The following is a 27,934-nucleotide window of genomic DNA, read 5'->3' on the forward strand; positions in this document are numbered from 1 at the left end:
TTTAGTGTTCACAGAGGTTCCTGGATTGCATCATGCTTTAGTTGGTATCTGTTTCAATTTGCATCCAGGATTCTCTTTCAAAATAGACATGCTTTCTGATTTCAATGCTATAGACAACTTGGAAAAACACTAGACATCAGTGGTCTCACATAGAGAAACAACGCTAAACAGGAAGCAGCAGAATGCTTCAACTAGCTGGTGAAGAAGGTGTCAGAAGGCCTGGACCATGGAAAGAGATATCTTTTGGGGACTATATATGTCACACATTTCAGGGAGGTATGTAATTTTGGTGGGAAAACATTAATGCCCTTTTCTAAAGTTTTGATTTAAGCATGATCTAGAAAGGTAATTTTGGCATCAGTTTGGGTAGAGGCTTCCTAGCATTTGATGTTCTGTTAGATATGGCATCCTTGTGCTTTCATTTAGGTAAAATCTAATAGGGATCGTGCTCACAGAGTGTATAAAAAACGTTCTCCAGTTGTTCCTGTGCATGACTTCTGTCTTCATGTATGTCCTTAGTGAAGTATGGATGTTGAGTACTCAGAACCTGTGTAATCATGCTTTGCATTTGAATCTGGAGCCAAACTTCTAATCTCCTTAAGATATTCATTCACCCTCTAGCCCAGATATTTTGTTCAAGCTCCTGAACTGTGTCCATTTTCAGATACTGTTAAACACAGATGGACAGCTGGTGATGAGACTGGTGCATGTAAACCTAGTTTATTTATTTAATATATGTATATATATATGTGTGTGTGTGTGTGTGTGTGTGTGTGTGTGTGTGTGTGTATGTGTGTGTGTATGTATGTGTGTGTTTGTCTATGTAGATGTGTATCTTTATACCTCTCACATATATGAGAATACACTCAGATTTGATATGTCCTCTAATAAACTAGCAGTAACTTACCCGAAACAGGACTTTTTTCTTTTTGCATGATTCTAACAGTTATTTTTCTCTTGACATTGTTCATAGTTACATATTTAAGCCAACAGCAGTATTTTGTGAGCTGGGAGTAGTGGTGCACACATTTAATTGTGGTACTTAGCAGGCAGAGGCAGGTGGATCTCTGTGAGTTCAAGGCCAGCCTGGTCTATATAAGTGAGTTCCAGGATAGCCATGGCTACCTAGTGAGACTCTGTCTCAAACAAAACAAGACAAAAATAAACAAATAAACAAATAAATAAATAAATTTTAAAAAAGATTTTTGTGACAGTATTATTCTCAAACCAGAAATCATCTTTGCAGTTTGTCGGACAAAGACTTGTTCTGGAACTATATGATATTTACTCAGTAAGTTAATGAATTGACTTAGAAAGTCTCTCATCTCAAGGCAGAGTTGCTTGGTTCTTCTAGTATACAAACATATTTGGACCAAATGAAAACACAAATAAAAAGGAGAAATTGCTTAACCAGAATCCTGTCCAGGTGTGCTGCCAAAAGTAAAGCCATAAAATTGAGTGGGGATTGAGAAGTTGGGACATTTTACACTTGCAGATAGGAGCTTGTAGGATAATAGAATCTTCTTTTTAAAAGAAAAAAAAATACGCAACCATTTTAAGAGAAGGCTAAAACATTAGTTCATTTTTCAAGTTTCATTTGTTTTTGTTCCAAAGGGACTGGTCCTGGACAGCCACCCCTCTGCCTGATTCCTGTCCATTCCAGTTTAGTATTCTTGCCTTTGATCGGTTTTTCATCCCAGTACCTACCTAGCCTTTTGCCTTATTTATTTCCCTCTTTATTTCATGAAACCTTGGCCTATTATCTGTCCTCTGAGTGGTTACTATCTCAGGTGCCAAGTAGGGACAACAAGTTCCTGGCAGAGGCTCTGCCTCCACAAGTCACCTGTTGCTCAGCCCTCCCACCCCTAATGGGTTCAAAGGAGCCTTCTGACCACAGAAGGCCATACTTCATCCTCTGATCAGAACCTGGTGCACTGGGGAATATTCATTTAGCTTCATGATTTTATAACATTTCAGCAATCTCAGAATTTTCATTGCCATTTGCCTTCTTCCTGATAAATACTATTTTCTTAAAATCTCATTAATTCTAAGTTCTTACCATTATTTTGATTCAGAAATGAGATTCATGACTTTTGCCCTCTTTGATAAATGTCATAGATGTTGCTTCCTATGATTTCCAAACTGGAACACAGATTGTAAACCCTGGGGACCAGAGGCTGTTAACAGGCAGTCTTCTAGAATCATCTCACATTCTTGATGAAATCTGATAAGGTAACATTCTTGAAAAATGTAAAAGAATTATTGGCTCTTATTTTGAATTCTTGGAATATAAACATGTTCTGTCTGAATGGGTTTCATTATTAAGTAAATAATTTGAGGGTGGGGGGAGATTGTCATGAAATTTATTCAAAGAATCTGAGAACCAGAAATACAAATCACAGTTTGAAAGAAGAAGAGGGAAAGGACTTGAACATTTTCCTCACACCTCATCAGGAGTGAGCATGTTTGTAAACTAGCTTCATAATATATTTGTAGCCCTGTGACTCAGGCGAGGTGCCAAGGAAGTAAAAATAGAGTGCCCTAGAAGGCATTGAGTCCTATTTAAGTCTTCATGCACTTGGAAAGATTGGTTACATATTTACTGAAAGCAATGGAAAAGTCCTGAATCTGCTAAAACCTTTAATCCTTAATTTCTTACAATTTGCTCCAATTTGCGTACTGAGAAGGGTGAAGAGATACTGTGTTGGGAACAGGAATAAAAAAAATGGGACCTTCCCTGTGGCAGATTCAGGGGCATAGTTGTGTGAAAACCCTTGGGTCCATGTATGGGACAGTCATCAGCAGTGAAACAGGAAGGGTTACTTCTGGCAGAGTGATTTTTTTTTTCTTTCCAGTTGGAAATACAACAGACTTATCACACATTTAAAAAACAAGGTCTCACTATGCAGCTTGGACTGGCCTGGAACTTACTCTGTAGACCAGGCCAGTCTCAGACTCACAGAGAGCCCTGCCTCCTGAGTGGTAGGATGACAGATGACGGTCTCAGAGTGAGACTATCTTCAGGTTCTATGTAGCCAAAGATGACCTTGAACTTCTGATCCTTAGGCCTCCTCTGGAGTACAGCAATGCTCCACCTCCCCTGGTTTATACAATGCCAGAGAGCAAGCCCAGGGCTTCCTCCTTGCTGGGCCAGCACTTTTCCAACTTAGCTTTCTATTTCCCTAGTACTTGGCAGGGATAACCTGATGCTAAAGTGTCCCAATACAAGTGAACGTAGCAGCAGAATAGGCAGAATTTAGAAACCAATAGTTTCTCAAAAACAGAGCAAAGATCTTTTCTGAGGTCCCTAAGCCTGGTTTTATGGTTTTATTTCTAGCGCTTATCTAGCTATGCGAACGTTTTAGTTGTAGCAAACTGGTCATTCATTTCAGGGTGTTCTTATATATAAAACAATGCTCCCCATCTCTCATGGAGGCTGTGAGGCTTTAGGCAAGGTGCAGACAAGTGATGCCTGAAATAGGAGGTAAGAATGCTCAGCCAGCTGCCGGAGTGAATTGTCCTGTTGTGCTATATAACTTGGCAGTGGGGCGTGGAGAAGGAGCTGAAGAGCAGAGACGAAGTGAGGAAGGAACCCAAGGCTATCACCCTTCCCTCTTTCTTAGTGCTGTGGCAGATGGCACCACAGGCTTACCCAGGTGACCTCAGAATTATGGGTGAAAGTTGTCTGGCATCCCAAGATGCTGCATTGATAAGGAGACTCTGGTAGAGGCAGGCCACTGTCAGTGGGTAAGCAAGTAGCTGAGGAGCAGGCCTGAGGGAGGCTGCAGGGGCCACACATGCCCAGAGGAAAATCTGCAGCGTTTAACAGTAGAGCTCATGACACTAAAAGGCCCCTCCCCAAGAAATTCCATGACCAGGGACTTCCAACAGTGATGGTGGTGTCAGAAAGGCAAGGGCTCATCTCCTGGGAGGAGATTGTGCCCAGCATTAACCCACAGCTCATGTTTCCCAGCTTTTGTCCCATTAAAAGAAAACAAAAAAACCTCCTGTTTGTTTGTTTGTTTGTCTGTTTCCCCCAGTTTGGCCAAAGTATACTAAATCCGATTTTTTAAAAATCAATTTTTGTGTTCTAAATTTCATTTCAACAAGTGTAGGTAGAGTATTCTGCATGCTAGCTCATCCCCTGACATCCCGGGGCCCAGTGAGTGGGACTGGCTGCTTCTTCCAGGGAACTAGGAGTCATCTGCCCTTGTCCTCCTTGCTTCTTTTCATCCTCAAACATCAGAGAAACTGGCATCTGGAAAGAGGAGTTGGGGAGCCTGTGAAGAACATGCTGTCCTTGGACATCTAGCTGCTTGGTGGACCAGAGAGAGCCATGCTTTTTGGGGGGAGTGGGGAGAGGCCGTCAACTGTGGCGGGATGGGAGATGATGCAAGTTTAGGAGGTGGGGTAGAGTCATTTTAAAGACCTGAGTACAGAGAAGTACATGAGGGCTTAGTGAACACAATTAGCCAGCACCCAAGTGTGAGAGGCTACTGTCAGTATGGCTCCTACCATACCCAGTTTCTTTCAGCCCCCACCCCTCCTCAGGTTGCTTTTGACTTCTAACGCCCAAGGTGAGTGTGCCTGCCTTCTTCCCTTGTCAGAAACAGAACCCCTACAGTTCACACTTCTTTGTTTAGGGCTGCTTTCACTCAATACCGAGCTTGTGTGGTTTATCCAAATACTGTCTAGGGGTTGTTGGGTCTAATGGGACTGGTAAATCACAGGAAGTTGCTAGAAAGTCTGGAATTGGCTAATGGATGCACTTAAAGCTCTTGCTTCTTACAGGGAAAGAGATCATCAGAGCCTAAACAGAGGCAAGTTTTAGGAATTACAAATCCATTTCATGTTGATATGCTAAGCTAATTCTTTCAGGAGTACGTGGCTGCTTACATCTTGGTTTTGTGTTTGAACAGTTATCTCTACAGGTCAAGTCTCTCTTAGACAAAATGTTTGGAACCAGAAGTTTTAGATTTCAGATTTTTTTTTCTCTCCCAGAGTTTAGAAAATTTGATATCCTGGGGGAGGGAAACTTAGCTTAAATAACTAAATTCATTCATGAAATTTCATGGAACATATTAAATCATTTGGGGAATGAATCTGAATTTCATAGGGTGGACCTTTCTATGCATGGTGGTGTTGTTTCAGCATTCTGAGAGCTTTAGATTTTGGAGTGCTCTAGATTTTGATTTTTCGAGTAGAAATATTTAACCTGAAGTTATTCAGGCTCTGGGGGTGGGGGTTGACTAACTTATTGTTAGAAGAACAGAATGCCAAAGTCACACTAAAGAGTTTGCTGCTTCCATGGCTCCGGCTACTGAGATGCTAGTGTGGGTGACGACTGTGTTTAACCCTCCAATGTCTGTGTTCACATCCAATGTGTCTGAAACACATCTGCCAAGCCCTTAGATGGAGATGGATGAGAGGGAGACCAAAGATGATATGCAAAGAGATGTTAAAGAGGTTTAGAAATATTCTGCTCACCAGCTGGGTTCTGGCCTCTAAGTTAACCATTTCATGATTAGAGTTGATTTGCAGCTAGTATTTCTACCCAGGCATGGCATGAAATGCTCCAGTATTCAGTAAAGGAGAACAAGGACACAGTATAGAGAATGCTAAATGAGTCAAGTCTCCAAATTTACTTTTCATTGTCAACGGTGGCTAGTCAAGCAAGGTCCACAAGATGTAAATTATATATAAAGCAAGTGAAAATTTCTGGTTACTTTGACTTGAGTTCCTTCTCCCTTTTATGTCCATTCTTACCACTGTCCTTCTATTTTAGTGGTGTGGAGTACTTTTGGCTCCATTTTGCTACATGCTATAATGTTTTGATCTTGGGGAAACTTGTTTGAATGTGTTAATTTGGGTGTTAAGAACCAGCGTAATGCAAATTCACCCTATATACTTCTCCCCAATTTGACTGGTGCTCTCACACTGTCTGTCAGCCTTGCAAAGGTCCTGTCCTTCTCTAAAAACAGTTCACCTCAATTTCAGGTGTTCCTTGGAAACCCTAAGAGGGGAAAAGGCGGGTAGTAGAGTAGGAAACACTTCTCTTTTAAGTAAACTGTCATATTCACCAGCTTGGAACCAACTCAGATATCAGTGGAGATATATAGGATTGTCTATATTAAATGCTTTTATGCTTTTTCTTTATTATAAAAGTATTTCACATTCACAGCAGGAGTATGAGATGACACACAATTTTTAATCTATTTATTTTTCTCTTGGTTCAAAGTTGTTTTCTGGAGCTAGTTTTAACCGAAGAGCTACAAGATCAGTAGAAGGAATTCCCACTCCTCTGCCAAAGCCCTCCATTTATGTTTAGCTAACTGTTCCATTAATATTTTTTTCAAGCAAAGGGGTCCTGTCAAAGAGGTCAAAGAGCTTTCGGATTTTGTGTCTTGCCTCCCACACTCCCCTTGACTCTCCATCTTTCTTGCACCTGACTCCAGGCCCATTCATTTATAGAATGGCCCTCGATGTGAGTTGCTTTGAACTGTATTCCTAAGTGTCAGACTATGCTTTGGGGACGTGAATAGCGCAGAGAGGATGACAGGGTGCTCTTCACATTTCATTCCCTCTGGTGACATAGGTTGTGGCTCATTGCATTCAATCTTATGGCACATGATGCTAATTTGTTTTAGCAATGCTTATTTTTCTGTACTGGTCAAGATTGTTTCTACATTTTTTTTCTAGTATAATATTATGTGCCTTCCATTTATAATTAGTACAGCAATAATTTAAGCCTGATCCTATTATTTCTTCCACATTTTTTCTCAGCTAGTGTCTTAGGAAGAAGCATATTGTCCATATTGATGTGTTATTTGTATCAGCAAGGACTTACAGGCTCCTGCTTTGATGGCATGTGCAAATTATTTTGATGTGCAAATTGTCCAATATTTCAATAGAGGAAGTACCCTTGAGTCATCTTCTACCCTTCCTTCCTTTCTAGAAGATGTTAGATGCCGTAATATTATCTATTATTATTTTTTTCTCCTCTCCTCTGGTCTGGGGTTTGAAAAATGCACAGAATTTGAAAACAAGAGCAAGTCTGCTTCCAAACCAAATGCTTATCCTTTGGCACTTTTCATATATAGTTACTTCTCAAATGACCATTGACGCTGGTTAGTCTTAGTGGCAGAGAAACAACTATGGGGAAAAAAGCACCCCTAAACCAGTTTGGAGGCTGTCCCTTAGAGAACTGCCCTGCAATGTCTACTTATTAATTGGTCAAAAATGGCCTTGATCACCTGACTGTGTGGATGTACTTGGTTGGCCTTCTGAGAGCCCTGCCAAATAGTAGATTACTATATCTCTGGTTTACAGATAAGAACATTGAGATTCAAATGCTTCCTCAACACACTGCTTTTAGCAGAGAGTAGTCCAAGTGGGACTTGAGTCCTGGCAGCCTGGCTCTATGGGCCCCATGCGCACAGCTTCCTAGGGTAACTTTTGGGGGTCACATCTTCTGAAAAGGGGCATTTTACATTAAAATACACAGATAGCATTGTCAAAAGAATCAGAGAAAATTACCTCAGCAATTCAGGGAAACTCTCTTTTTCTCTCTCTTTGTGCTTTGAACACGCTGGCTAAGTGCTCTTCTACTGAGCCATATTCCAGCCCTCTTGTCTAATATTTCTTCAGATTTACTGTGTAGTACACTGGCTTTGGATTTTGGGGTATGATTGGAGACGAGGTGAATTATGGGAAATAGCGAACTGGCCCCTTCAGTCCCTCACTTGCTGTTAGAGTTACCAGGGCCAAGCCCTCGGCTTTGTTTATTTGAAAACAAACAAACAAACTGTATTTCTAGTTAAAACTGCCAGTGGAAAGGCAGCAGGAGCCACTGTGCTCAGCTCCCTGTATTTGACAAGGCTTGATGTTTGGTACAGGTTAGGTTTCTTCTCTTCCTTCAAGCCCTGCAGTGGGTGGGCAGCATGAACAGCTTCAGGAAAAAGTCTCTAGACTTTGACTAGTAGCTTATTTGTTTTTCAGACTGCTGGGCTGATCGATCCCCACTCCATGAGGCCGCAGCCCAGGGACGCTTACTGGCTCTTAAAACTTTAATTGCACAAGTAAGTAAACCAAAGGCTCTGCCCTCGGCGCTGTTGCTCTAATCTAGAGTCATTCCGTATTAACTAGCTGTGCTCACCGCCATTTCCATCCCAGCTCCCCTCCTCCTCAACGTATTTTCGCTTCTGCTTTCCCTAGGAAGTGCTTCATGTTCTTTCTAGTTCTCTTCCTTTTCCCAGCAGGAAGTTTCCCTCTAAGGGACAAAGAAGAGGATCCCTAAATGTTTGTTAACTCATCCCAGGCCCTTCCAGTTTGCATTAGTGACATCTGTCTTAAGATTGCATTTGTAGGCGACCGGTTTCCTATGAATCACCTCAAAGCATGGTAACTCCAGTCAACAACAAATAATTGGCTTTTTGAAGTTTCTAAGGGCTCAGGGTGTAGCTTCCAGTCAGTGCAGTGGCAGCTAAGTCATGCCATGACTCACGATGGGGGGAGGGGAGATCGGTTTTCACGTGAAATACGTTGGGCTTCACTATAGGGTGCTGTTCTGAGATAGCAGCTGACTCTCCAGAGAAGGCACCTAAGAAGGAAGTCATATTAAAAAAGAAATTAAACAATTTTATTTTAATTTTATGTGTATGTATGGGTGTTTTGCCTGCGTGTCTGCCCATGGACCATGTGCATGCAGTGCCCTCGGAAGCCAGAAGAGGGCATTGGATCCTCTGGGACTGGAGCTACAGAAAGCTGTAAGCTGCCATGTGGTTACTGGGAACTGAACGCGGGGTCCTCTGAAGAGCTGACTGTGCTCTTCTCTGCTGAGCCAGCTCTCCAGCGCCCCCATGGTTTGGTTTGGTTTTTCTTTTTAACCCTTTGAGCCTGCTTTGACCTGATACCATTTCCCTTCCTACCATACTGCATTCATTTGATGTAAGTCTGTTAAGTGCTGCTCACACTGAAGAAGAAAGCATTATCCAAGAGAGGCAGGATTAAGAACTGAGCCCCACTGGGTACCGTATGAGAGGCTGCCCCACTGCAACAATGCACAGTTGAAGACTAGACCCTCAAATAGGTTAATAATCAGATAAATCTTAGGCCTTGGGGAAAATGAAGTGAAATAGCTAAGTGAAGCCTTAGCTATTAACAGTGCTGTGTTTATATCGGTGACTGGGTCTCCTGCAGTTTTCCTCAATCGCTGAGGTAATTCTGATTCTTATTAGCAATGCTATCTGTATTTTAATGTAAAATGCCCCCTTTGAGATGGTGTGAGTCCCAAAAGTTACCCTAGGAAGCTGTGCACATGGGGCCCATAGAGCCAGGCTGCTGGGACTCCTGTTGAACAAATATCTGAGTTAAGATTTATGAAATAAAATAAACGTATACTCTGCGTTTGCTTTATTTGTTTTGGACTCTGCATGTGAGCAGCGGAAGTGACTCACTGCTTTCTTTCCCATGTCCTCTCTATCACCTCGCCATTTAAAAATTTCTTCCTCCTTTGAATTTAAACAGCTGGGATAGTGATAGTTTATGCATGTCCTTCCCTTTTAAAATTATTTGTTATTTCTCTTTGGTTTTACCTTTTGCTTTTAAATTCCCTTTTCCCCAAAATATTTATTTATTTATGTGTGTAGGTATAGGGTTGGAAGGGGCATTTAACTGACAATTCTGTGGGAGTGGTTCTCTTCTACCATAAGGGTACCGGGGATCAACTCAGGTCATCAGGCTTGGTGATAATTACTCTTACCTGCCAAGCCATCCTCCCTAGCCCCTTATTTTTGAGACAGAGTCTCACATATCCCAGGCAAGTCTCCATCTTGCTAGCTGGAACACAAAATGACCTCGAACTAATAATCTTCCTGCTTGCGTTTTGAAGGTCCTGGAATTAAAAGCACGTACCACACCCAACTTAAGCAGGGCTGAGGCTCAAACCCAGTTTTCTTGCAAGCTAGGCAATTGTTTTACCAGTCCACATCCATCTCCAGCTTCAGAGTTGTATCATTTCTTTAAAAGTAAAAAATCAACATCAATGCTCTCCATTTGAGCTCCAGAACTTCAAAAATATTATAAAAGTACAAATAGAGACAAAAGGAAAACAGAACCATTATCAATGATAAAGGAAAAAATAAATAAAAGTAAAGGGAAAATAAATAGAAAATACATTAAATAGTGACAAGATGAGCTATGAAGACATTTCTCCTTGAGTTGTGTTTCTGATTGAATCCAGGGCCTCACACATGCTGGGCAGTTCTTTACCACTGACTTACCTCTTCAGCAGAGGCTATTTTTCTTAGGTGCTGATTATGGAACCCCAGGTCTTATATGTGCTAGTCAAGTGTTCTACCACAGAGAGCTTTTGTTTGTTGGTTTGGTTTGGTTTCTTGAGACATGGTTTCTCTGTATAGATAGCCCTGGCTGTCCTAGCACTCACTCTGTAGACAGAGATCTGTTAGCCTCCCCTCCTCAGTGTTGAGTTTAAAGGCATGCACCACCACTGCCTGGTTTGTGTATTTATTTTTAAACACTTTAAATTTCATCCGATTCTATTACTTTTTTGTTTGTTTCTTTGCTCTTTGAGACTGGACAGGCCTCCAAATTAGTAGTAGAGGTTGTTCTTAAACTCAGTGCTGGGGTTACAGACATGTGCAGGCAAGCCCAGCTATACCTTTTATGACATCACCTCTACATTAAGAACATGTTATTTTAGTAGTGTGATTAAGTGTGTAGGGGCATATGTAGAAAACCTTAACTTTTCCTTGCTATAATCCCATTTCTTTGCCCTTTGCAACTACTCAAAAAGAGTTTAGTATTATTTAAGATTTATTTTTATTATTCGTATGTGAGTGTGTGTGTGTGTGTGTGTGTGTGTGTGTGTGTGTTTGCCATGTGTATCTTAGTGCCCTTGGAATCCAGAATGCATTGGAAGCTGAAGTTGTGGACCACCTGATATGGGTGTTGGGAACTGAATTCTGGTCCTCTAGAAGAAAAGCAAGTGTTTTAACCACCAAGCCATCTCTCCTGCCACCTACAATCTATTCTTTAAAAGAAAATTTTATTTATTCACTCTGTATTTATTTATTGTGTATGGCATGTATTTTTACATTGAGCGCATATGTAGGTCATATGCTAAATATTAGTAAAACATCAAACCACCTTGAATAAATTTAAGTAAAGCATTAGTTCAGGACCTTCTTAGTTGTCATGCTCTCTCTGACAGCTGGGTAACCTCAAGTCTTACGTATGATTTGCATTTTTTTTTAAAGATTTATTTATTTATTATATGTAAGTACACTGTAGCTGTCTTCAGACGCACCAGAAGAGGGTGTCAGATCTCATTATGGGTGGTTGTGAGCCACCATGTGGTTGCTGGGATTTGAACTCATGACCTTCCAAAGAGCAGTCAGTGCTCTTCCCCACTGAGCCATCTCACCAGCCCTGCATTTTTTTTTAAAGACAGGGTTTCTCTGTAGCCTCAGCTGTCCTGGAACTCACTCTGTACACCAGGCTGGCCTCGAACTCAGAAATCCACCTGCCTCTCTGCCTCTCAAGTGCTGGGATTAAAGGCGTGTGCCACCACCGCCCATGATTTGCATTTTCACATGTCCATTTTCTCATGCCCAATTTGAGAAGCACTACTCTAGACAGTCTTTCAGGCGTGCCCACGGTCACTTTTTCACTGCAGGACTGAGTTTTGAATGTAGGTATGTTTCTAGTACAATGCTGCCACCTCGTGGACCAGGCTATTTCAGGGTTTTTTTTTTTCTATTCCTTTCTTTTTATTTTCCCCCTTTCCTTTCCTCTTTTCTGTTATCACTGAATAGCAAGTACATTTTTCTTAAAATGAAATCATATATAGAGAAGATAGAGGAAAAGGAGAAGATGCATCCTAACTGGGAGATACACAGGGTTTTTGAAACCCTGTTCTCAAACTTACTTTTCTTAATACCACCTTCCATCAGAGAAATTTCTATACCCTCCCTGTGTGTGTGTGTGTGTGTGTGTGTGTGTGTATGTGAGTGTGTATGTGTGTATGATACTATACATATAATAGCTGCACAGATCAAACATTTACCCTTTAAAAGAATCACAATTTTTTTACCCTAAAACATTTTACTTTATTCATGTATTTATTTAGTATATTTTAGACAGGATTTTTCTACATAGTCCAGGCTGTTCTGGAACTCACTCTTTAGACCAAGCTGATATCAAACTCATACATATCAAGCTGGCCTCTGCCTTCTCGTGCTAGGATTAGAGTCATGTGTGCCACTCTCTGGCAATTTTTTTCTCTCTAAAGGAGACTTTAGAATATGCTTCAACATGCTTCCTGTAGCAGAATATTATCCCTCTCTTGCTTAACAACAACAACAACAACAACAACCACAATATATTTCTTCCTCCAGGGTAGACTTTTGGAGGACAAAGTCTCGGGCCATACACTTCAAATACCCATGTTCTAGCACATTCCCCAAGGCAGAACAAATGACTCTGAGGCTCCATGCGGTGTTTAAAGATTTACTTTTATTATTTTTTCAGTAGTGTGCATAAGTGTGTGCGAGCAAGTGTGTGTGTGTGTGTGTCTGTGTGTGTGTGTCTGTGTCTGTGTGAGTGCAGACATCCTAGGAGACCAGAGACATCAGATCCACTAGGAGCTGGAGTTATAGACAGTTGTGAGCAGCCTGATTTAGGTGTTTGGAAATGTGGGTTCTCTGTAAGAACAGTGCTCACTTGTAAGTGCTGGGCTATCTCTCCAATCCCCAGTGCTGTGTTTAGGATTCCATGGTAATGGTTTCTATTCTATTCCTTATGGTGCTGGTATCACTTCCCTTAGCCAGATGTCTAAAACAGAAACCTGTTGAACAGTATTGTTTGATTTGCCACAAGGGATGCAGCATTTAACTTTCTTTTCTCCAAACTGCAGGGCATCAATGTGAATCTTGTAACAATCAACCGGGTCTCCTCTCTCCATGAGGCATGCCTTGGGGGTCATGTGGCCTGTGCTAAGGCCTTATTGGAAAATGGTGCACATGTGAGTACTGCCTCAGCTGGCTCAGTTAGCTTTGTCTGCCCCATTCACTAAGGAGTCATTACTTCCAGAGTATGTGCTCATTGAGCAATAGGAAGGTCTGGCACCATTCATATCTGTATTTCATCATTTGGGTTATTCTTCTCTTTTCAGTCTATATAATCTATATGCGAATGTTCAGGTGTGTTCATTAAAAAGCATTTTGTTGTAAAACATAAATAGAAAATTTCAACAGAATAATGTAAAAAGAATTCAATTCCCTAAGTCAACCATCATTTTTTTCAACCATCATTTTAGTTGTACATTATCAAAGTAAATGAGTTTGTAACATAAAACACAGTATGAACTGTTTTAGCTTCTTGCCTATTGCTGTGATAAAACACCTTGATAATAGAAACTTAAAAGAGAAAGTATTTATTTTAGTCACAGCTCTATTATGGCTGGCAGGGAAGTTACAGTGTCAGGGGTCTGAAGCAGCCGGTCATAGTACATCCGAAGGCAAAAGAAGAGAGCAATGAATACATTGCACATTACTGCTCAGATTACTTTCTCCACTCCTATGTAGTCTAGGGTCTTCTATCAAGGGAATGGTTCCACCCACAGTGGGCAAGTTTTCCCACGTCAAATAAGGTAACCAAGATAATTCTATGACTGTAGAGATGGTTGAGTGATGAAGAGCATTTGATGCTCTTCCAGAGGACCAGAGTTTGATTTCTAGTACTATCCCACATCAAATAAGGTAACCAAGATAATCCTATGACTGTAGAGATGGTTGAGTGATGAAGAGCATTTGATGCTCTTCCAGAGGACCAGAGTTTGATTTCTAGTACTAACACTGAGCAGCTCATTGCTGCCTGTAACTTCCAGCTCCAAGGGGTTTACACCGTCTACTGGCCACTGTGGACACGTCAATCCATATGTGGTCCCCACCATATTCACAAAATTGAAAATGAAATAAATATTTTTTAAAAATCTTCCAGAGCCATGTCTGGAGTTCTATCTTCTAGACAATACTAATTTCTGCCAAATTGACAAACATACAAAGCATAAGTTAAACTTTATTTCTAGTGTATACCTTGACTTTTTGGAGAATATTCGAGTTGCTTATATCTATCACAGCTTCTGAAAATCTCAGTGACACTGTATTTAGTTCTCAGATTGTTGCCAATTCTATTCTATGTCTTAGTCCTTGTACCCTCTATTTTATGAGCTATAAGATCTTTAAGTATTATTAATGATTTTTTTACATCTAAATGCATGTTGAATTTCCATGTGTAGAACTGAATATGAAAATCTTCTGAACCACAACATATTCCAGTGCCTTCATGGTCCTCCCCACTCACCTGCTAAGTGGGGCATCTCCAGGGTACTGTGTTAGTAGCTCATGGGTAATGACTGATGCAGGGGAGGCTATAAGACAACCATTTGCTTTCAAAGTCTGTGTCTGGAGCCACAAGCTGATTGTTGGTGGGAAATGGTAGATATTTCTCCTTTTTAGAATGCTGTATTTGTGGGGGAGAAAGAGAACAATAATAAAGCAATAGTCTCTAGTTGTTGATGGTTTACATAAATAGTTGATAAATGTGCCATCCTACCCTTTAACAGTTCTATTAGAACAAGGAAGGAACAGGAGAAAGTGGGTCAGTCAGTAGATAATCCTCATAATTGGCTGACCCAGTACATTTGAAATGTGTGTGTCATATCCTTCTTTCTACACTGGCTTATTATTATATTAGGTTCCAGTTTCAGAGACTGGATACAATTTCTTTCTGGTCTCCTAGGCCTGAGAATCGTCTTTTGTTTGCCGATACCCTATCTAATTCATCAGAAAATCTGACTAACTTTCACTTCCTATTTCTCAGATTTATGTTTTCCTTTGTTTTTCTGCCATAGCGATCTGAAGAATTTATTATTTTATCAAAAGTAGCTTTGTGTGTGTGTGTTTCTCTTCCTTGATAAATTTGAATTTACTTAAGAAGAGGTAATGAATTGTCTTACCTTTTGCTTTCAAACCATTGGCAGCTGGAGGCTAGAGATCAGTTAAAAGTTCTGGCTGCTCTACCAGAGGACTGGGGGTTTGATTTCTAGCACCCACATGGTGGCTTACAACCATCTGTAACTCAAGTTGCAGGGGCTCTCACTCCCTTTTCTAGTCTTCACAGACGATAAGCACACACATAGGGCAACAACCCCCAACACCAACATTGGCAGCTAGTAAGATGCATAGTCAATGTTTGCTGACATGAACTGAGAGAGAATGATAGGCAATCAAATAGAGAGGCACTATTTTAAGTCTTTCACATAGAATAATTCACTTGATCTATCAACGATGTCATGGGTTTTTAAAATTCCATCGAGGTATGGAATACCTTCAGACCTTTGCCAGCATGAAGGAGTTTCTCCAGGTGCACACATAGGGATACACACTTGGTGAGAAGGAGTGAGTAAATCCTGTGAGTTTTGCTTTGCCCAACATTAGGTCAATGCACTGACTGTTCATGGGACCACTCCCCTCTTCAATGCTTGCTGCAGTGGCAGTGCTGCGTGTGTCAATGTGCTGTTGGAGTTTGGAGCCAAGGCCCAACTTGAGGTCTACCTGGCTTCACCTATCCATGAAGCAGTGAAGCGAGGTAAGTGAGCCACTCCAGGACACACAGAATAGCGATGGGCTGATTGCAGTTTGTGTGAAACGGTGGTTTTCTAGTGTTGGTCCAGATGTTTTCACCTACAGGCATGTGTCACCATATCTGGGCTTGTATACTTACCATTGAAACTTCTTGAGGGTCTTTTAAGTGTAACTCAAACTAGGCTCAGTTTCTGTTCTGCCAAAATATTTAAAGAGATTATTGTTCAGAAGTAAAATTGGTTCTGATTATGTTTTCTCTAAAGAAAAGACTGGTTGAATTAATTATTAGTAATAACAGCTTGTGTGAGCATGCATGCATGTGTGAGTGCATGTGTGTGTGTTGCCTGTGTGTGTGTGTGTGTGTGTGTGTGTGTGTGTATGTGTGTGTGCGTGCACGCACCATGTGCATGCACTGGCCTAAGCATCAGATCCCCCTGGCACTGGAATTATAGGCTGTTGGGAGCTATCATATGGGTGCTGAGAATTGAACCTGGGACCTCTCCAAGATCAGCAGGTGTTCTTAACCACCGAGCTATCCTTCCAACCTCACTGATAAAACTTTCGAGGAAACATTTAAAACTATTGTCAAACTTTTATCAGTACCTCTGAAGAATTCCTTCATGTAAAATTCACTGATATACTGAAAATTGCCCATGTTGATCTTGTCATTGGTCAAAGTCTCCACAGAGAATGTCTGCTTGTGGAATTCTCTGTAGCTAGTGGATTTGTAAGTTACATGGGGTATATTCTATCCTTGAAGCTTTGGATTCATCCTCATCTGTTTCCTCCAGTCTAGTCAGGTAAACTTGCTGGTTCTCCTTTACAGGTGTGGGTGAAGAAGAGCTTAGTAATGGACAGGGTGTAGGACTGAGCTTTGGTTTGAGCACTAGTAATAATAGGGTCATTTATCTCTCTGCTTCTGAAGCTTCCCCAGAGCAAGCATTTTCATGGTTTTATTTTGCACGTTTCTTCTAATGACTTCCAAAACAAAGTGGGGTTTTTTTTTGTTCTTCTAATACAGAAGAAAACTCTGTTACTTCTTTTTGAAAGCATTTAGTGATTAGTGATGGATGTTGTGCATATGGGTATTTTGTCTGGGTGTGTCTGTGTGCCGCATGCATGCAATGCCCTTAGAAGCTAGAAGAGGGCATCAGTTCCCTGAGATTGGAATTAGAGACAGTTGTGAGCCACCTTGTGGTGCTGGGAATTGAACCCAGGTCCTCTAGAAGAGCAGGAGCAAGAGTTTTAACCATTGAGCCATCTCGCCAGTCTCCCTCACAACCTGAATCTCTGTAATTTAAAAAATTTAAAAGCCCATTCTAGAAAGCAATCCTGTGATTCTGTGCATATACAGCATGTTCCTGTGTGAGTGAGGCTATCTTATATTCCACAGGTCACAGAGAGTGCATGGAGATTCTGCTGGCAAATAATGTTAACATTGAGCAAGAGATTCCTCACCTGGGAACGCCTCTGTATGTGGCCTGCACATACCAGAAAGTTGATTGTGTGAAGAAGCTTCTAGAACTAGGTAATTATTAGAATATTCTTAATGAGATGAGCCTGCTAGGCTTGTTTTGTTTTGTTTTGTTTTGTTTTTGGTTTATCCTAGACAGGGTTTCTCTATCTAGTCATGACTGTCTTGAAACTTTCTATAGACCAGGCTGGCCTTGAACTCACAGAGATCTGCCTGCCTCTGCCTCCCAAGTACTGGTCTTAAAGAAGTGAGCCAACACTGCCTGGCTTTTTTAAAAAAATTAAATAGCTCTAAAGATAGTATTTTTATCAGGTTAGAAAAAAATCCTGATTGCATTACATACTTGAACACTAGATGCAGAACTCATCTAGAGAAGCGAGTATTTCTATTTATCTCTCAGTTCTGCTTCCATTGATGCTGGCCTTATAGCTAGTATGCTTCTCCTTGTAGTGGCAATATGGCTGCCACAAACACTTGTGTTGGAAACAAGAAGGAATACTGGCTCTCTTTGAGACACATGCATGGGCATCTCTGAAGAGATCATGGTGGCGAAGGGAATACAGGCTACTGATGGACTGAAGGCTACATCTCAGTTTTCTCTGTAGTCATTAGGTGTCTCTCAGGATTCATGAACTGAGAATCACAAGAAAATGCCTCTCCAAAGGGAAAGCTATGTATGGGGTGTGGTGGCCATTTGCAGCAGACCCCTTACCTGTCTCCTGCTAAGGCAGCCATTTTCCACTCCAGAGTGTCATATACAGACACACCATTCCAGGGAAAAGGAAGATACTTCAAAACTCTCACTTGTTTTGTGATTTAAGACGTGTAAGCTATAGGAAGAAACTATAGTTGAGAAGTTTAACCTCCAAAATGTTTTTTAAAATTATTTTATTCCTATTATTTATGATTTTTATGTTGACTTTTGAATTCTTTTTGATTCTCCAATGAGATAAATACTAAACTTCTCTCCATCTTTTGCCAAAAAGTCCCCCAAATAACCATGTAATGGGAACTCTGTGTGTGTGTGTGTGTGTGTGAAAGAGAGAGAAGAGAGAAAGAGAGAGCAAGAGAGAGAGAGAGAGAGAGAGAGAGAGAGAGAAAGAGAGAAAGGAAGAGAGAGAGAGAGCACCTAACTTCACTTTTTACACTGAACTCTCTTGGAGTAGTTTTCACAGGCATTGCTGACATTCCAGGCTTAAGTCACATAGTCTCAAAGATTGCTTAACTATACCAGGGCACTTAAGATGTCTTTATATACGACGGCTCATTGTGTCTTACATTCACACTCAGTGTTGACCGTGACCATGTGCTTTATTAAGGAGCCAGTGTTGACCATGGTCGGTGGCTGGATACTCCACTGCATGCTGCAGCGAGGCAGTCCAGTGTGGAGGTCATCAATCTGCTCACTGAGTATGGGGCTAACCTGAAACTCAGAAACTCACAGGGCAAACGTGCTCTTGAGCTTGCTACTCCCAAAAGTGATGTGGAGCAGGCTCTCCTGCTCCATGAAGGTAAGAAGGGCTGGGTGTGTTTGCTTCAACTCCCTAAGCATACTGCCATATCACCCCTAGACTATTCCTCTTTTTTCCTTGCTCATTTTAATCCAGCATGATTTCATGAGAAGGGCCAAGTCCTAGATTCACTGCAGTGTCTCCTTGGATTTTTTGTTCTTCATTTTACACACTGTATTTGTCGTTGCAGTTTATTTTCTATGACAAGAAAATAGTCAGACAACTTGGTTTTCACCCAGAAAAGATTCAACAGCCATGTTTATCATAGAAAAAGCACACCCTTGAATAAATCAAAGCTCATCTTTGTTACATTGTGAGGCAGGCCATGGACAAAATAGACATATTGCATAAGGACTATCAACAATGGCCAAGCATACAGCTTGTGCTCCCATAAGATCAAATCGCCACATAGTACCATAGCCATCTTGGTTTATTGTAAGTGCTTTCTATGGTGTTTACACAATGTTGACAATGCACCTAAGGATGTGTTTCTCAGAACTTTCCTGGTTTGGGTAAGTGGTACCAGGTTGTATTTGAGTTCAGACTGTAGGGAGGATAGGTGATAAGTCTCAGAAAGCTGACCAAATAGTGATGTGGTTTACTTCTTCTCCAGATCAGGGAGTAGTGGAGGGTGGTCAACATTCCACATCCCCTTACTCTGATTTTCACCATAGGCAGGAATAGAAACTATAGATGCTGAGGATGAAGAGCGAGCTGCAATGTTTCAAAAAGAGACTCCTTTGCACATCCATCTAATGAGAGAACATTTTTTGAGCCTTCGTAGAGGAGTGAGCTAGGGAGAGCAGTAAGAATGATTGTAATGATTCAGTGTTCCAAGTGCCTCCACGGACACTACTTTGAAACAAAGACTGACCATATTGAATTCTTTATTGAATTCTTCAAAGTGCTTAGAACTTTACAGAAACTCACACCATTCCAGCTATGAATGAGCAAAGTGAGGCATAGAAGAATTTGCTTCCAGGGGATCACACACCTATTAGAAAGAAGCAGTAGGATGCTAAACAAGCCCTTTGCACTAGGATGATGCTAAGCAAGCCCTTTGACCCCACAACAAGCACTCTCCAAGCTCCAGGACCTGAATCTAAATCTCCTGAAACAATGTGCACTGCAAGGGGTTTTTCTTGTGTTTTGTGAAACCCTCCCAAGTCCTATGTCTTGCCTACTTAAATGCCTGATTTATTGTTTTGCCAACAGTTTCTATCAGTGCTTTCAAAAACCTACTGTGCCAACAAAACACCTGGAGACCTTATTAACATACAGATTTTGATCAAGGTGGACCAAGTGGGAACCTAAACTCTGTCTACTTAGCTGGCTCTCACACTTTAATTAGCACTGATGTGTATTAGTCCTGATGCTCTTGGATTTAAATTGCTAGTGGCAATTTACCAGATGCCAGTTTGGAAAGTTCTTTTGCAACTGTTAGCTGAGAACATAGCTGGTAACAGTTTGTACATTTTTCTTGACACCCCCTCCCCCAAATTGGGAGTGTTTTCAGGCCTGAGGTTTACTTGCATTCCTTACTGGCAAAGTCCTCTGTCTTCAAGCTTTATAAACACAAGCATTACTTTTGAGTGTCTCTGAGAAAACTGTTCAATTTGTCTGCATTGCTATGTTCTAGCTTAGCTACTTCATTTCTGGTTGTATGTCTTGCTCCAGACTTAAGGGGCACTAGGTGGGGATCTCTGCCATTCTCAATTCCCAGCATTTTAACTAAAGATGAATGTTTGGTTCTCTGAACATCTCTCCACCACAAGTTCCTTGTCCACATCCATCTTGAATGTTATCTGTCTATTTGCATGTGTAATCTGTTTTTCTTTTCATATTTTTATAATGCTGTTACAGTAGACTTTACTTACAATGAGGATTTGTAGAAGCCAGTAAGTAATTATTTTCACTTGAGGAAGTCTTTGCTGATAGGTGAGGAAATACTGGGATAATGTAACTGTCCCTTTATAAGTAGATTCCATGAGACTATATTCAGGGAACAATGGGTCGAAGTGATTAGAGTCCTTTCTATACATAGCTATTGAGGTGGAACCCTTATAAGAAAGAGTGTTCTTTTAGGTATGAGGTGGAAGCCAGGATTATCATATAAGCAGTCAGTACTGGGAGGCCCCATGGGTACTTTGAGGACTATTTTGTACCTGTTCCAGCTCCTAGCAGTCACTGTGCTAGGAACTAAGGCAACACTTCCTGCTCACACCTTCTCTGTAGTTGCCCCTCTGTCCTGAAGCTCTGTCTTAGAGCCCTGCACCCCAGTGCTTTTCACTTCGTCCAGCCTATCACTTCCCTTAACATAGGCCATAGTGAGGGAGATGGACTCCCTACAGATCCACACTTCTTTCCTAGCCTGTGGATAGCGTACTTTTCAATAATAGTTACTATTGGAGGATCAACTTAATGGACATCCTCTACAAAAGGGCAACTCAGAATCCTCTGCTTGTAAGACTTCCCTTTATTTGGTAATTCCTCTCCCATTCAATTAAGGTTCTAGTATTCAGATCTTCTTTTTCACCCCGCTGTGAGGTTCATGCCTTTTTTTTTTTTTTTTTTTTTTTTTTGATATTCCCTCTCCCAGGTCCACCTGCTCTTTCTCAGCTCTGCCGCCTGTGTGTCCGAAAGTGCTTGGGCCGCTCGTGTCATCAAGCCATCTACGCACTAGGTCTGCCGGAACCCCTGGAAAAATTCCTCTTATACCAATAGTTGGAAACATGTAGGTTGTTGCCTGCTGTAGGGCACTTAGTATACACATTCAGTGGCTTGATGCACTGTCCTAAAAATCTCCTCACCCAATTAGAGTAAAGCTTCCAGAAATCCAGACACTCATGCTGAACAAGCTCCTGGTTAGTTTTAATCATTGCCAAGAGGTAACCAGAAACCTTTTCGTTTTTAACTCTTGTTAATCAATTTAAAATGAAACTGAAAGAGAGAGAAAATAATAGTCTACTTTTGGATGACTCAGGACCCTTCAGTACCTGGGGTCAGCATTCTGAATACTGATTAGACACAGGCAGATAAGATTAAATTAAACTACTTGAGAAACCTTCTGGATTCAGTCCTTCTCCAATATATTTTGTTCATTTGTTGTTTTCCTAAAACAAATTTCTGCAGTGATTTTTGATTTCTTTTATTTTTTTTTTTTAAAAATATATAAATAACAAAGTAGGGCTGGAGAAGTGGCTCAGGAGTTAAGAGCACTTGCTGCTCTTGACAAAGACTTGGTTTGCATCCCAGAACTCACATGGCCACTCACAACCAAATGTGACCCCAGTTCCTCCAGAAGACGTGATGCCCTCTTCTGGCTGCTACAGGTACTACATGCACATGGTGCATGGAAATGAAAACATTTGTACACATAAAAATAAATGATGCTTTTAAAAAAAGAACTAAGGCAAGGCGATGGTGGTAGCATTTGCGAGACAGAGGCAGGTGGATTTCTGAGTTTGAGGCCAGCCTGATCTACAGAGTGAGTTCCAGGACAGCCAGAGCTACACAGAGAAAGACTGTCTCTAAAAACAAAAAACAAACCAAACTAAAACAAACAAAACAAAAACAAAAACAAAAACAAAAAAACTAAGTAATTTAGAAATCTTAAAATTAAAAGGGGCTTTGGTTGACTGCAGTCTTGGTGAATAAGAAAGATACTTGAAGAGATTAGCTCACCCAAAGGTTGAAATCTATTGCTTGTTACTTGTGATATTAAATGCTTTTGTAAAAATGTAAGCAGCTCTAGGATTGAGCAACATTGGTCTCCTTGCACTCTGAACTCAAGGGCATTGTCTGCTGCATGTCATAATCCAACACTGGCATATTCTCAAAGTCAGGATCCTCAGGGTTCTTGAAACATTCCCCCTTTCCTCCTCTTTTTTTTTCTTCCTTCTGTGCTACCTCTTCCCTTCCCCAGTCTATTTTGTGACATTAGGACCTTAGAACTCCACAGGTTTTTCAATGTTGTGAGAACTATTGTGACTGGTTGGTCACTGTAGGAATATTAGCTAAATGAAAATTCTCTTTCATAAGTTTCTAAGATTCATTCTAAATAGATTATTTTCAGTTCTTCTAGGCCTTCAGTTTTCAAGTGAGGATAGACAACTCACTCCTCCTGAGTACATCTGGCAACATCTAGTAACATTTTAGCTGAGGGGAGGATGCTACTGATGACTAGTGAGTAGAAGCCATAGCTGGTTAATGATGGACATAATTTAAATATGTTGTAAAAATTATGCTGGAGAGATCATTGATTTCATGATACACTATAGAAATATAGAAAAACCAGCATTGATGTAAACACTGGGCACATTAACATTTATCAGTGGAATAAAATTGAGGAACCACATGTAAGTCCATACTCTTACAGCCATATGATTTTTGACAAAGAAGAGACATCTTCAACAAATGGTGATGGCCAAACTGGATGGATGGCTGCATATAGAAGAATGCAAATAGATCCATACTTATTACCCTGCAAAAACTCAGTTCTAAATGGATCAAGGATCTCATCATAAAACCAGATACACTGGATCTGTTAGAGAAGAAAGCAGCAAAACTTTTGAACTCAGGAAATTACTTTCTGAACAGGATCCTAATAGCGCCGTCATTAAAACCAATAATTAAATAGGACCTCATAAAACTAAAACACTCCTGTACAGCAAAGGACACCTTCATTCCAGCAAAATGGCAGCCTACAGAATGGAGAAAAAGTGTTTACCAATTATATATTTGATAGAGAGTTAGTATTGAGAATATAAAATAACTTAAAAATTGGACATAAAGAAAACAACTCAATTTAAAGGTGGGGTATAGCACTAAATAGATAATTCTTGTCTTAGGCACTATTCTATTGCTGTGAAGAGATGCTATGATCAAGGCAATTCTTATAAAAGGAAGTTTTTAATTGGAGCTTGCTTGCAGTATCAGATGATTGGTCTATTATCTTGGCAGGGAGCATGGCATCACACCTGGCACTGGAGCAGTAGGTGAGAGCTACATCCTGGTTTGCAGGCTGATAGAGAGTGACCCTGGACCTGGCTTGGGCTTTTGAAACCTCAATGCCTACACCTAGTAACACACTTCCTCCAGCAAGGCCACACCTACTTCAACAAGACCACACCTCCTAATCCTTCTAAAGCTTTGGAATAGTGCCACTCTATGATGACTTAGCATTCAAATGTATGAACCTATGGGGGCCATTCTTGTTCAAACCACCACCTTCTACTCCTTGGTCCCCATAATCTCATAGCCATAATATAATGCAAAAAAAAAATGCATTCAGTCCAACTTCAAAAGTCCCCATAGTCTATCACAGTGTCAACACTGTTTAAAGCCCAAAGCTCTCTTCTAGACTCATAGCAATCTCTTAACTGCAATCTCCCATAAAATCAAAATAAAAAATCAAATAACATATTTCTAACATACAGTGGCATAGTGTCACTCCAAAAGTGGGGAAAGGAGCATAGTGATGAAATACTGGACCTAAGGAAGACTGAAACCAAACAGGACACACTCTGAAGTCTGCATCTCCAAGTCTGATGTCAAAGCACTCTTCAGATCTCTAACAAACTCCAAAGGCTTTGTTGACTACAGCACACTTCTCTCCCTTGCACTGGTTCCACACCTGGTCTGCAGCTCTTCTCGGCATATATCCCACACCTCTAGCATCACTGACATCTTGTGGTCTCCAAGGCAATTCTGGTTTCATCTTCACAGCTTAACACAATGGCTTCTATGGGCCTCCATGCAGGGACACCTCTGATACACACCTGGCCTCAGTGGCTTTTCCTTAGCCACAAAGGGAGATTCTACAACCTTTTTCTTGTATCCTTGACTCTAAAACCAGAACCATGTGGACGAAGCTGGCAATTTCTTCTGCTTGCTGGGGCTGAGGCTTGACCCTTTTAATTACACTCGCATCATATTTCTGTTGTTGTTTTCCATCTACTTTAAGTTTTTTTCTTTAATTTTCATTTTACAAGTTGGGAGTTGAGCTGGGGGGAGGGAGTTAATCCTTCTAATCCTTTCCATCTAGTCCTTGGTGACTAAACATTAAAATATATGACCCTATGGAGGCTATTCTTATTCAAACCACTGCAATGTTCATCAGCTGAAGAATGGATAATGAAAACACAGTACATTTATAGGATGGAATATATTTCTGCTGGTGAGAAAAAATGAAATTATGAAATTCACAGGCAAATGGATGGAGCCAGAAATGATCATTCTGAGTGAAGTAACCTAAACTAAGAAAGACATCTTTGAATCTTTAATCTGTGTGTTTAAGTTGGGGTAGAGATAGAGGTCAGGAAACTAATAGGGGGCCATTGGGAGTACTTTCAACAGAGGAGAGATAGACTGCAGGTGGTATGAGGGGGGATCAAAAATAATGGAGCAAGAAGGGTTAAATGGGTATAAGATAGGATGGCAAGACTAAGAGGAATTGGTAGATGACAATGGCGATGATGATGATGACAACGACGACAACAACAACATGGAGCCTAGGTTACCACCTAAGAGCACTTAGAGCTTCTGCAGAAGACCTGGGTTTGAGTCCCATCACTCGTTCTAGGCAGTGCTCAACTGTTTATGCCTCTCAATCAGAGAGATCTGATGCACTTTAGACTCTACAAGCCTATACACACACACACACACACATACACATGCACACAGTAACTCAAGAGCGTACACATGTGCATTCATAGAAATAAAAATAAATCTTTAAAAAAAGAACACATGACATGCAGTGGTGGCGCACGCCTTTAATCCCAGCACTTGGGAGGCAGAGGCAGGTGGATTTCTGAGTTCGAGGCCAGCCTGGTCTACAGAGTGAGTTCCAGGACAGCCGGGGCTATACAGAGAAACCTTGTCTTGAAGAAAAAAAAAGAAAAGAAAAGAAAAAAAAAAGAACATATGAAATTGGGATGGAACAGTGGTGATGATGGAGGAATTGGGTGGGAAGGATGAGAGTAGACTTGATTAAAACATATTATGCAGAGATGCTATTTTGTTCAGCTGATGGGAGGGCCATGGGCCATGCCTGCCATACTCTGTGCTAGGCTCTTAACCACATCCTAGTACTGGGCTTCTCTGGTCTCTACTTTCTCGGAGCACCCAACTGAATGCGTAGCACAGCACCTATTCCTCTCAGACTCTTGGACGCTGCTACCAGCAGCATAGCCCATTACATCAGACCTGAGAGGTACTATGTGGAAGAAACAAAACAAAACAAAACAAGAAGAAAGAGAAGGAGGTACTAGAAGAAGAGGAAGAGGAATATGTGGTGGGAAATTCTTGATCAGCGAGTTGGCAAAGTAGAGTATCTTCTAAAATTTCTCAAATAAGGACTACACATGGGAGCCAGAAGAGGGCCTGTATTTCCCCGACCTAGTTTCTATAGTCACAGAAAACAGCTCACAAGACAGATGCATCAGAGGGAGGCAAGTGCAAAGCTGATTCTGATTCTGATTCTGAAGATAGGAATAGGAAAGCAACCAAGGAAAAAGAAAGAAGAGTTAGAAAAGACATGAGGCTTTGCCTGGGGTTTGGAGCCAGAGCAGATTATTGGAGCTACTGACTCCAGTGGGGAGAACTCATGTTTTTTAAGAAATTATTATTATTATTATTATTATTATTATTATTTAATCTCTTTACAATCCAGTCATTATCCCCCTTCTGATCCACCCTTCCACAGTTCCTCATCCTATTCCTCCTTTCCTGTCTCTAAGAGAATGTCTCCCACCCCCACCCCTACCCCACCAGACTTCCCTACTCCCTGGGGCCTCCAGTCTCTTGAGGGTTAGGTGCATCTTCTCTGACTGAGGCCAGACCTGGCAATCCTTTGCTGTATATATGTCAGGGGCCTCATATCAGTTGGTGTCTGATACCTGGTTGGTGGTTCAGTGTCTGAGAGATCTCAGGGATACATGTTACTTAAGACTGCTGGTCTTCCCATGGGGCTGCTCTCCTCCTTAGATTCTTCCAGCTTTTCCCTAATTCAACCACAGGGGTCAGCAGCTTCTGTCCACTGATTGAGTGTAAATATCTGCATCAGGCTCTTTCCACTGCTCATTGGGTCTCTTGGAGGGCAGTCATGCTAGGGTCCTGTCTGTAAGCATACAATAGCATCAGTAATAGTGTCAGGCCTTGGGACCTCCCCTTGAGATAGAACCCAAGTTGAACAGGTTGAAAACCTCCTTTCCCTCAGTCTCTTCTCCATTTTTGTCCCTGCTGTTCTTTTAGACAGGAACAACTCTGGGTTAGAGTTTTTGACTGTGGGATGGCAACCCCATCCCTCCACTTTATGCCCTGTTTTTCCACTGGAGGTAGACTCTGTAAGTTCCCTCTCCCCATTGTTGGACATTTCATCAAAGGTCCCTCCCTTTGAGTCCTAAGCATCTTTCACCTCCCAGATCTCTGGTACATTCTAGAGGGTCCTCCCACCTCCTATCTCCAAAGGTTGCTTGTTTTGATTCTTTCTGCTGGTCCTCAGGACTTCACTTCTGTTTTTCCCCCTCTACCTGATCATGTTCCTCCTTTCCCTTCCTCCTCCCCTCTCCCACCCAGGTCTCTCCCTCCATCTGCACCCCCCCCCCGGATGATTGCTTTGTTCTCCTTCCCAAGTGGGATTGAGGCATCCTCACTTGGGCCCTTCAGTTTGTTAACCTTCTTGAGTTCTGTGGATTGTATCCTGGGCACTCTGTACTTTATGGCTAATAACCACTTATTAGTACATACCATGTATGTCCTTTTGAGTCTGAGTTACCTCACTCAGGATGATATTTTCTAATTCCATCATGCAAAATTCATGATGTTTCTGATGGAGTGGAAATATTCTGATGAGGCTGACCTGGTCCCTACTGAAAAAGCCTATATCAAGTGCCCACAGGTTGTCACATCCTTCTATGAGAAGATGTCCAGCATACTTTCAGTGCCCTGCAGCAGCCCACATGCTTTTAATCATTTCAAGCAGTATAGTTGTACATTCATCCCAGAGGAAGGGAAAGGGGTAAATGTCTCAAGGCAGCCATTCTGTGCTTTGCTAAGAAAGTGGTGAGCCTGCCATGAAGGACAAAACCTGCAGAACTGGGGTGTGAGAGAGCAAAGATACTGTTGATCTTTAAAGAGCATCTCCACAACCCACAGCCTTCTTCAGTGTTAACTGCATTTTTACAGCCTAGCATGTGTGTAGTTTTTGGCTGTTACTGGTTGGGTAGTTGAGGGTGGGAGGGTTGGGACAGAGAGGAAGGGAGATGCATAGATTCAGTTTGGTT

The 27,934-nt window shown here is 41.3% G+C and overlaps 1 protein-coding gene across 3 annotated transcripts in view; it reads left to right on the forward strand.

Annotated features, from left to right (window-relative positions):
* The window catches only part of Asb11 (ankyrin repeat and SOCS box containing 11), a 68,462-nt gene that overhangs the window by 1,043 nt on the left and 39,485 nt on the right, over positions 1-27,934 (forward strand). Inside the window, exons 2-8 of one of the 3 annotated variants that reach the window (XM_031370960.1) lie at positions 114-276; positions 7,999-8,078; positions 12,935-13,042; positions 15,519-15,669; positions 17,059-17,193; positions 18,459-18,650; positions 21,250-21,789. In XM_031370960.1, the coding sequence (XP_031226820.1) occupies positions 183-276; positions 7,999-8,078; positions 12,935-13,042; positions 15,519-15,669; positions 17,059-17,193; positions 18,459-18,650; positions 21,250-21,374 (885 nt within the window). In that variant the 5' untranslated portion in view covers positions 114-182 and the 3' untranslated portion in view covers positions 21,375-21,789. Of the gene's footprint in view, positions 1-113; positions 277-7,998; positions 8,079-12,934; positions 13,043-15,518; positions 15,670-17,058; positions 17,194-18,458; positions 18,651-21,249; positions 21,790-27,934 lie in introns of those variants that run through there. The other 2 variants (XM_031370951.1, XM_031370942.1) reach the window with 2 other exon arrangements.

This window comes from Mastomys coucha, chromosome X (assembly GCF_008632895.1).
Source record: "Mastomys coucha isolate ucsf_1 chromosome X, UCSF_Mcou_1, whole genome shotgun sequence".
Lineage (NCBI taxonomy): Eukaryota > Metazoa > Chordata > Mammalia > Rodentia > Muridae > Mastomys > Mastomys coucha.